The sequence below is a fragment of the Chlorocebus sabaeus genome, chromosome 9 (assembly GCF_047675955.1).
Source record: "Chlorocebus sabaeus isolate Y175 chromosome 9, mChlSab1.0.hap1, whole genome shotgun sequence".
NCBI lineage: Eukaryota > Metazoa > Chordata > Mammalia > Primates > Cercopithecidae > Chlorocebus > Chlorocebus sabaeus.
This window is the reverse complement of record NC_132912.1, coordinates 90,397,431-90,408,927: the sequence shown is the minus strand read 5'-3', so window position 1 is coordinate 90,408,927 and position 11,497 is coordinate 90,397,431. Positions and strand designations below refer to the sequence as shown.

At 34.6% G+C, this 11,497-nt stretch overlaps 1 protein-coding gene across 2 annotated transcripts in view; it reads right to left on the bottom strand.

The window, feature by feature from the left end:
* Nucleotides 1-2,561: 2,561 nt before the first annotated feature.
* The window catches only part of MINPP1 (multiple inositol-polyphosphate phosphatase 1), a 46,174-nt gene continuing 37,238 nt past the window's right edge, over nt 2,562-11,497 (bottom strand). The window contains exon 5 of one of the 2 annotated variants that reach the window (XM_007963459.3): nt 2,562-3,864. In XM_007963459.3, coding sequence (XP_007961650.2) covers nt 3,468-3,864 — 397 coding nt within the window. In that variant the 3' untranslated portion in view covers nt 2,562-3,467. The remainder of the gene's footprint in view (nt 3,865-11,497) is intronic. The other variant, XM_073019160.1, reaches the window with a different exon arrangement.

The window sequence follows — 11,497 nt, the reverse complement described above, 5'->3', positions numbered from 1 at the left end:
AAAGATTATTTTTTTCAATGTTCAACTCTTCACATATCCTATCCTAGATAATACCTTTAGTTTTTATCTAGAGATTCTCATTTTTGACATTTCTTAAATGAGAATAACACCAGAATACTATCACAACTTCTATAACACTAGCAAAAATGGACCACGCTTAACCTCCATCCAGTATTTTCATATGACATATTTAAAATATATCTTTATAGATTCAAAGATGACTATATAGTCATGTCCTATTGAACAATGAAATTTAATTCCTATGAAACTTTCATAGTCTTTGATACTTAGAAAAGTATTCAAAGGATACAAAATATTAAGTTAATGTGTCAGACAATAAATGCTTTCAGATCTTTTAAGATAAACTTCTTGACTAAAAAAAAAAAAAAAAAAAAAAAAAAAACACCCCAAGTTCATTCATCTTTATATGCCCAAACTAAAAGTATAGTGTTTGTATATAAAAGTACTCAACCGGCATTGATAAATTGAAGGTTATTAATTTGCAACAAATGATCAGGATTTTTAAAAGTCTTGAAAAACAAATAGAGCAGTTAAAACAAATTACTAATTCAAGAATGATACAGAGAATGTAAGTCTTTTTATAGAAAAATGTAAAACTCCCACAATACTGCAAGCTTCCAGAATCAAGCATGCAGTGCAATGATGAAAACTGAATTTTATGTTGACGATTACCTCTAGACAGGGTATAGGGCTAATAGAATCATGGAGGTATACAAAAGTCCTCAAAACAGCGCTTATTTAAATTTAAAACAAATGTTATAATGTTAATTTTGATAAAATAGGATGGATATGGTGCTCATCATTTTGTTTTCTTGTTTGCATATTTAAATTTTTTTTAAAGAAATGAGAACACCAGAACTTTGCAGAATCAGCAGTGTGTATTAATGCACCAGCAGCATTTACCAGCTAATCATCTATTTTATAAAACATCATTCATTTGAAGATCTCTAATAAAAAAATCAGGGATATCTGCATCTCATAATTTCAATACACAGTTGTGACACTTAGATTTACAATTGAGTACAATTTTTCCTCCACCTTTATTTAATTCCATGACTCACCACCCTATAGCCTGAAAGGAACCCAAATGGAATGTGTTAGTTTAATCCAAAAATTTTCAAAGTACATTCTCATTTACAATTGTCATAGATTGTAAATTGTCATAGATTATAAATTAGAAACTTTGAAAAATTTTGGATTAAACACATGCTATCGGGTTCCTTTAGGCTATAGGGTGGTGAGTCACAGAATATAGTACGTGGAGTGTTGAATTGAGGCTAGTTTAAAGAATAAAATTAAGAGTCCTTTCATCTTAAAATACATTATTCCAGTAATGACAAAATAGTTAAAGTTTTTAAAGTTAACCTCCTCCCAAGTTTTCCAGTATGGAACTCAAACTATAAATCTTTAATTGGAAGAATATGATATCTCTTTTCTTGATGTGGAGTTACAATCTATGATGACTGTAAATGAGAATGTACTCAGGTCAAGCAAGATAGTAAAAAACGTAATCTACTATAATGCCTCCTTTATTCATAATAAACAATAGAACATTAAAAGCCAGAGACATTCCATAGGATAACCCCATGTTTTCCAAGGTCACTTCAACCCAGGATCCTTTCTTTCTAATCTTTATATCTTCTTTCTAGAATTTGTGTTCTGAGAATATTTTATATATCATGTCCATTTGGGAATAATTCAGTTTCTGAAAATCCCATGTTGAAATGGTCCTTCTTCATCTTTTCATAGCATACATACTATATTTACAGCTCCCAGTGTTTGTCAGCTTGTTTCTTTTACTTACTCATTAGTGCTACTTTTTTTTAACCTCAGAAGATCTATTCAAAAAAGTATTGTCAAGGTCACATAACCCAACGGTTAATATGACATCATTTTAAAGGTGTCCCTGGGTCATATTTTGTAAACCAAAAGCAACACAAGGTTTTCTTACTAATAGAGAAAGCATTAAAAATATTTTTATCTTTTCTCTAAATTAGCATATGATAACTTCATTGGCTAAAAAACTCAAATGACTAAGCATTAACTAGAAAATATTTCAACTATGGGTGATAAAAAAGATCTTATTGCCTTTTATTTTTTAAGTCTCAAACTGATTTTTCCAATTTTATCAACTGAAGTTTGGCTTTAAAATGTCCTAATCCAAGTCACATATGACAATCGGTACACAGACACATGGATATCCTTAACATGTGTTGGTTTTCCTATGGTCTGTCTCCTTGAAAGCAAAGTACCATAAAACTAGTAAGAGGAGACTCTAGTAGGGGATTTTGCTGTATGTTGTTTAATAAGAATAAACGCATATTTTAAAGAAAAATATCAGATTTTCCTTTGAAATATCTTACCTTTAACATGTATATGAATTAAAATAAAATGTGTTAACAAATCCATTATTTGAGGAAATTTCTATTTAAAGAAAATTGCTTTAAATTGCCAGGTGAGTCAAAGCTGCTTGGATTTCCAAACTTTTACCATCAATTATTGATTGTATTTTGACACGGAAAGGAGAAAAGATCTGGTAGTAAAGTCACAAGAATTTTATTATAGCAAATACTTTCATGGTATTTGACAGAACTCAGAACTATTTATAAAGAAAGAAAGAAAAATCAAACAACTAAAAGATACATTTCATATAATAGGAAAATATAAAAATAGAAGCCAAGTGACAGAATGAAAAAGTTAGCTAAGCAATGGATTTGAAAAACTTTGATTCTAACTATCTGACTTGTTGCTAATTGTCCAAACAGATAATAATTTAAGATGGTCTTGTGAGACTTCCTAGAAGTAAAAAGGAATTATTGAAAAAATGTTCAAATATTTTATAAATACCAAATACCAAAAATATTTATTTTCACTGTACTTTCTGACTTGCTTCAGTGAAAGTGTCCTTTTACAACACTCTGTTTCTTGTTTCAAATTCTCATCTAGAGATGTTACTTTCTTCCAAAGTGATACTCCCAACTTACCACAATATTCCTGATTAAGAAAACGATAGAGCTGTCCCACCTGAGGAAAAGAGAGAACTGCAGAACAATCTGTAAAGTTCCTAGACAGTTCAATCAAGTTAAGAATGGTCCAGCTGAGATATTTTGTTACTCCAGCACTTTTCAAGTATCATTATGAAATCATAATTCTATCTCAGTGTGAGATTTCTTATATAAATAGGAAGAATTTCATTTCTGTAAACATTTGCAGGGCCAGCTGTTTCTCTGAATAGATTTGTTTCCCTTTAAGAGAGCCGCTCCAGTGAAAAATCTTTTCTTACATCTCATGTCCAGACCCAAAGAGAAACCCAATGTTTTTCTGTGAAACGACAGAAATACTCAAGTAATATAAAAGCTTCCTGTAATCAAGGAATTGTCTAACTATTACAAGCATGTAATCACTCCTTACAGATTCCTAAAGAATTAAAAATGTTCTTCAGTTACTCATAGTTCATCAGATGTACTGTTGGCCTTTGCTAATTCACATTCTTCACTGGTTTGACAACTCTGAAGGATGTCCTTGTAGTGGTTCTTCAGATCTTCATAAAATGAAACAGTTTCTGGTGAGTAAGCCAAGGGTAACACCTTTTCATTTAATAACATCTGCACTCGGAATTGTTCTTTAGGAGTCTTAGCATTTTCACAGTGGTAAAGCACAAATATCAGGTTCGAGGCATAAGGTACAATGTGACCGCTTCGGAACTTCCGATGCATTTGTTCCTTGTAATTGTAAGCTGTAAGGGGTTCCTTGTCTTTGAAGTAGCCCATGAGAGAAAGCAGTGGAAGAAGGGTCTCGGCATGACCAAACTGGAGGATGACTGGAGAAGAAATTGGCTGAGACCTTCAAACAGAAATGAAGGGAAAATAAGGTATATATATTCTTGCCATAGAACACAGTATTTACACTTAGGAGTAACTTTCCCATCTTTTTTTAGTTTAAATAATCCCATCTATTTTTTAAATCTTTATATACATTACTCAAGCATACGGCTGAAATTCCGTGTGGCAGAGAACCAAACTTTTTATACCAAAAGTTAAGTTCCGAAATTCAGGATCACTGTACTGTTGCAAATCCATATAAAACAGTGTGCATACACATTTTCCTTTAAGTTTAAAGAGAGACAAGTGTCTTATAGATACAGGAACTTGAAACAGATGTGTATTTCAACACTGTATTGCCTTTCTGTGCATAAAACTGAGCAAACTGGCCCTTCGTAAATATTACTCCATGGAGCTCAATCCTTCAATGGTTTACAAAACCCACAAAAGGTTAGTGATGTAACCTATTGTGGCTGAAACAACGTGTCTCTGGTTGGGAGTGGAAGTATAAAGTGCCAGGAAGACAAACCACTTTCAACACTGAGCTAAATCAATTCTTTTTCTTGAAGTTTTCTATGATTTTTTTTTTCTGGTAAAGAATTTTTATAAGAAGCAGTGAATGACTGCTTAGCCTTTTCCCTACTTTTATAGAAAAAATACTGTTTTTCTTAAATATAATTTGTAAACCTATTCAAACATGACTGTCTGACTTTTTGCCACCACTCATCAGGTTACCAATTTAGTGCATGTGGATTTTCTGGGAGGACAGAAGCAGCAGTTCTAGACCTTCCTGATTCCCTCTGCCCTCAATACACATAAACAGAGCAAGTAGAGAGCAAATCCAAAACCCATGGGAAACATTTACAACATAACTAGGTGGAAAAGTATTCTCTATGAACCACTCCAAGTAGCATCCAGTCTCAAGCACTAGATATTATCAGTATCTGTTGAAGAAAGCAGAGAGAAGCCACAGAGCATCTGAGCAATCTGAGAACAGGAGAATCCCCAACAGCCAATAGGTATTCACTGGAAGCGCTGTGGGTGAATTGGAGATAGCAGCTCAAATTGGGAAGTATTTAGTCCTCTCCAGGACTTGGTGAGTGCAAGCCAAGCCTGCAGTGATGCCTGGGGCTGGAGAAACCTGGAGCTCCTGTGAACTCTCCAAACACAGGGCTCACACTAGAGAAACTGCTGGGAGTGAAATTTCGGCCAAGCAGGAGAGGGACAGAAGAGATAAAGGAAAAAGTAAGTCCACATGAAAGTAGGGGGAGGGAAACAGAGCCAGGAAATCTCAGAAAACAACCCATCATACTTCTGAACAGCACACACACCAGAACGGGGTGGGGGGTAGGGGGGGCTCTGTGAGATGAGACAAGCAATCTGATACAAACCTTTTTTTAAATGTTCAGGAAAACAATTCATATTAAAATAACTACAGAAAAGCATGTAAGAAAAAATGAGCAGAATAACTTCCATATATAAGAGTACGCTAGAAATATATACTCAAAAAGTACACTGAAACTGTTAACAGTATTTCAAAACAAACTAAAAGACAATTATTCACTACTTTGAGATTAATCTCTAAAAGGTGTAAAACTTAAAAGCCATTCATCAACAGGAGCTTACCAAGCCTCTGTTCATAACTGGTATACTTTAATTAGGTCATTTAAAATACCTACAACCTATATTTATTTCCAAGAAGCAGCCTCTTAGGGCTGAAGTACCACGCAGTAGCATTCAGAACACAGCTATATTTAGTTTGGCCAGCATAAGTATTTTTAAATTTTGCATTACTTATCAGTATTTAAAAATTGAGAGGTTTAAGATTCTTAAAAATCCAGATTTTTGGCTCTTCTTAGAAATCTGAAAGATCTGGCAGCACAAGTCCATATATACCCATAAGACCATAATCAGCTAAACAGGAATAAGGTTACCCAACCTCTAGACAGGGCACATACTTGTTGCACAGCACATGTATCATTCCACATTGTCTAACGTAGGATGAATTCATTCCTTTGTTACTTGCCTGGCTCCTTTATACATCTCAGTATATTCAAGTCTAAGCTAACACCACTGTCATCATCTAAATAATGAAATTTAATAAGGATACAAGTTAAAAGAAAAACAAGTAATATAAATATACTGGTTTACATTTTAAATCCTTTAGCCATTAGGTAGAAACCTAAAAACCTGAAAGCCAGAAGCAACCCTAAATTCAACTTTCAGTTATTGCTCACCACAGAATCTATTAGGACACAAAACAGGTCAGGGAGGAGAGCAGCAACAGCAGCAACACCTCCACCATCTAACCAGAAGAATTTATTGTCAGTAACTCTCTTCGCTTTCCCCCACGCAAGAACTCTAATAAACTGGGGACAACATATGACAATATATCCAAACTACTGTCATTTCAGCAGGTAATTTATATGCCATTTGGGAACTTTACATTCTTTTTTCTACCAAGTGTGTGAGATCAAGTGCATAATTTACACTATGGACAGCTTCACTCAGACCAGCCCCTTTTTAGGCACCCAATAACCACATGTTGCTGGTGGCTACTATGCTGAAGAGCACAGGACAGACAGTGGTATGGACAGTCTTACATACTTAGATTCAAAAGTTAATCAAATAAATAGCAAATAGGAGAAAAGATACAAGAAAAACAAAAACACACACATGAAAACTATAAATTGGGGGAAGGAAAGAGACCAAAAGGGCTAGCACAAATTATGAGTTCAAAGTTCATTAATTGCATCCAAGTTATAGAAGAAATGAAATATAGACTGTGACTCCGATTTAAGTTGTCAATTTCAAGGTTCCTTGGGTTTATACAAAAGGCAGGAAACACCTTCCCCTTCCCTTTTTTTTTTTTTACTGCCTTACTGTCAGTGATATGTTAAAATCAGTGAATTCTTCAGAAGAAATTTGAGGAAAATTATACTTAAAAATGCTTATCGGAATTTTTATGGAAATCAAGGAAGTTTATATATTAGATTCTCACAGTAAACCATCCCATCTAAAACAAATTACTGTCTTCTACCATTTGATGAATCCAATTTGTTTTAAAATTGTATTTTAGAATTCCAAAAAAATTTCAATAGGAAGCAAAAGTGCTAACTTTTTATAAAGTCCGTAAGTATTGATTATCTTCTTACATAGAGCAATGTCTATTATACAAATTTGAAATACACCAAAAAAACCCCAATATCTTAAAGGTCTAGTTAAATGCACTAGTAAAACAATAATAAGACAAGGATAATAGTTTACGAAAACTAGAGCCATTAAAAGCAAGAACAAGATTTTGCTTAGAAATTGAAATGTGCCTGTAGGGAATAATAAACTTATAATTTTATTTTTAAAATTTATATATTTTTACAATAACCAAGTATAAATATTTTAAGTTTGTTGATAATGAAAAGTATTTAAAAAGAGCACAATTTCATTCATAATAATTATTTTTCTACTTTTACCCTTTGTGACTTAACGTAGCTTGCTACTCAAGAAAAAGCCACTAGCTGATGATGCTCGTATTCATACAAAAGGCCCTGGGCAAATTAGCTGCACTCAATTTTCCAAAACGTAATAAAGAAGAGACTTTTCAAAAGATCCATTTGGTTAATTTGTTAGATGTGACATGCCCTGTCATTTCATGCCAAGTGCCAGGCACCATGCTAGTTTCTTCTTGGAGGAGGAGGGGAGGGGAGAAGAATAGTGGCACAAAAGAACAAAAACACAAATGAAACATTTCTGGCTCTTGCAGATTTGCATGTGTCTGTTAGAGAAACCTAGAGAAGAACAAATCCTTCTGTCTAAGGAAGAATTGAATGCACTTTGCTGGGGAGGTAGTGTTTGAGCTGGGTCATGAATACATTCCTACTAAGTCTTAAAACAGAAATGCTACTCATTGTAGCCTTAGCAAAGTAATTGCTTACCCTATGATACAGGTACTATCATACCCTTTTAGAGAGGGAAAAACTAAGCAGCTTGAAAACTAGCGGGCATAACCTAGTTATGAGCAAATTTTAGGGCAGATTACTCAATCTCTCTCAGGCTTTATTCCTGCCAAATGAAGGTAAGCTACTTCCCTTGCAAAGCTGTTGGATTTGAGCTACAGAAAAATACTTGCATATTTGCTATCAGATTGATCGATGGCTCTATGGCAAACACTACTACAGTGATAACAAACAGCCACAGTGGCAGCAAGAGCCACAGCAGTTCTAGCAGTGAAGTGACCCAGCACACAAATTAGTGGTGTGCTGAGTTTAGAATCCAGGAGATGAGTTCAAGTCAGTTCTCCTAAAATATCATCAGTACCTAACACTTTATTCTAAAGGTAAACACAGTATCAAGTAACAAACTCATTTCATTGAATAGCATATTTTAAAATTCATCAGACATCCAAAAGTGCTAAAGATCCAAATGCAAAAGCAAAACCACAGGTATATCATAAATTAAATTGTATGGAAACAGTTTATACCAAAAAATTTTACTTGGAAAAACCTTAATGCCTTTGATAAGAAAATACTTGTTTATGAGGAGTAAATAATTTAGGAACTTAGTAACTTCTTAGTCACTTAAATTTACTTTCAAATCATTGTTGATTAAAATCACTTAAAATCAAGTAATCCCAGCACTCAGGGAGGCCGTGGGCAGATCACTTGAAGTCAAGAGTTTGAGAACAGGTGGGCCAACCTAGTAAAACCCCATCTCTATCAAATATACAAAAAACTTAGCTGGGTGTAGTGACACACGACTGTAGTCCAAGCTACTCAGGAGGTTAAGGTACAAGAATCACTTGAACCAGGGAGGCGGTGGTCGCAGTGAGCCAAGATCGCGTCACTGCACTCTAGCCCAGGTGACAGAGTGAGAATCCGTCTCGGAAAAAAAAAAAGAAAAACAAATAATTTAAAATGATATCAGTTCTTATTTGTGGGAAGAAACGTAGTATTTCAACATACTGACTGAGGAAGACTCCATTGTCAGTGCTTAGTAACACTCTTCAGCAACATGCAATTTGGCAAAAGTATATGTAAAAAAAAAAAAAAATCCCACAAAATTTTTTTAAAATGATATTATTTTCCTTGTTTTTGTTTAAAGATACAGGAGCTCACTCTGTCACCCAGGCTGGAATACAGTGGTGTGATCATGGCTCATTGCAGCCTCGACCTCCTGGGATCAAGTGCTCTTCCCACATAGGAATCCCATGTAACTAGGACCACAGGAGCACACTACCATGCCCCACTTATTTATTTATTTATTTATTTATTTATTTATTTATTTATTTTTGTAGAAATGGGGTCTTACGTTGTTGCCCAAGGTGGTCTTGAACTCCTGGCCCCAAGTGATGCTCTCGCTTTGGCCTCCCAAAGTGCTGGGATCATAGGTGTAAGCCACCATGCCCAGCTGATTGTTTCTTAAATAAGGCATCAATTCTTTTCCAAGAAAGTAAAGGCAAAGACCACATTTCTCGGGTGTTTCATCTGAAATGCACATGCAATAAGAAAAAAATATTCAATGAAAAGCACAGTTCTAAAGAAGCTGATTAAGATAGTTTGGCAGAACATGTTTCTCAAGACACAGGTCACAAGGACCCTGCTGATAAAACCAGTTGTGGTAAAGAAGCCAGCCATAACCAGCCAGAATCAAGAGGGCAATGACAGTGTCCTCTGCTCATCCTCACTGATCCTCACTGCTCATTATGTGCTAATTATAATACATTAGCATGCTAAAAGACACTCCCATCTGTGCCGTGACAGTTTACAGATGCCATGGCAACTCCTGAAGTTACCCTATATGGTCTAAAAAGGAAGGAAACTTTGATCCCGAGAATTCCCTACCCCTTTCCCAGAAAACTCATGAATAATCCACTCCTTGTTTAGCCTATGATTAATAAATAACCATAAAAAATAGCCAACCAGCAGCCCTCAGGGCTACTCTGCCTATGTGGCAGCCTCCCTTTTATTCCTTTACTTTTTAATAAACTTGCTTTCGCTCTACTCTTTTGGCTAACTTTTGAATTCTCACCTCCCTGAAGCCAAGAACCATGTGACCTCTGGCGCTGAATCCCAATTTTGCCCTATGACATGATCACTAATGATGTAAGCCTCTAAGCAGATGAATAAAGACAAGGGTGTAAGCATCTAAATTTTTACTCTTGCTTGGAAGAAAGAGAATATGTCAATAAATGACAATTTTTAGTCATACAACCAGTATCTAGGCCAAATCTCCAATCAGTAATTAATAGCTACTTGGAACACTGCACTGAGAAGGATTCTGACGTTGTATCCAGACTCGATGTGATCTATTTCATATTTCCTACACATTCTACTTTCAATTCATGAACCTCCTCTCCTTGCCAATCAATCTCTCCATCTTTATCTTTGATTTCCTAGATGTAACTAAAATGAGTTGGGTCATTTCTAAGACACTGGACTATAAGACATATTAAAAGAAGATGTTTTAAGTTAGTATTATGTCCAAGTAAGGTTTCTTAAGAACATATTTTAAAAAAATAAAATAAAGTTAGTTTTATGATGCCGCATAATTTTTCTGCTTGACAATATCACTACTGGTAAAGTATAACACAAATATATATAAAACATATAATCACCTAAAACAAATTATCACTTCAAGAAATATGTATAAATCACTCCTAAATGTATGTACACAAATCTTTACTGGATACAGGTAAGAATATACTTGGTTTGGTTTATGTCTTTTTTAAAAAAACGTCAAGGAAGCTTGACTATTAAAAATCCCGCTTGGAGAAATTTTATCTCAGAGAAAAACAGCTTATAAAATAGAAAAAGCTGCCATAATATTTCATATAATATGCTATCAACATGAAACCCTAAGGACTTAGGGTTCATTAAACTGAAACCCTAAGGAGGACTTAAAATTACGTTTTAGCAACCACACGTTTTATACAATTTTTAAAAACCTGACTTTATTCTTGATTTTCCCATTTCAAAAACAGAATTCACTAAATGTCTGGGTTGAGGTTTCAAGGGTAAGAATTACACACACTCTGAAATAAGTTGCAACAACTAAAAGAATGTTAAGTACTTTTTGCTTTATCTCAAAAGTATTTCCATTACACAACATCTTAGAATATAAATCACTAAAATCTCAAACATAAATGTTTTTCTTTGCTATTTTTTCTTAGCCCGAATTCAACTTAGTAATCTTTAATGGTTCAAGGGCAAACTAGAATAAAGATAATAAAGATTACTTTGTAAAGTATTACTATTCATAAATAAAGCAATCTTTATTATTATCTTTATTCCTCCAGGTGCCGTAAGAAAGGAGAGAGGCTTCTTTCTTAAGGTTCCAATGATATTGTGAAATATAATATATATTTGGTCTTTGTTCCTGTTTCCTGGTAGAAACTCCTAAAATCCTTGAAATCTCCCAAGTGCTGTCTTTTTGTGTGCTCACATTGATTGATAGCTTCAGGATGGGGCTGGTCAGCAAAAAGGCAAAGGCATGATTACAGGGTTAGGATTTTCAGGCCCACCCCTCAACCTCAGGGAAGAGGGAGAGGGGCTGAAGGTCAAGTTGATCACCAATGGCCAATAGTTTAATCATGTCTAAGTAATGAGGCCTCCATAAGAAACCAAGAGGACAGGGTTTGGAGAGCTTACGGACAGCTGAAA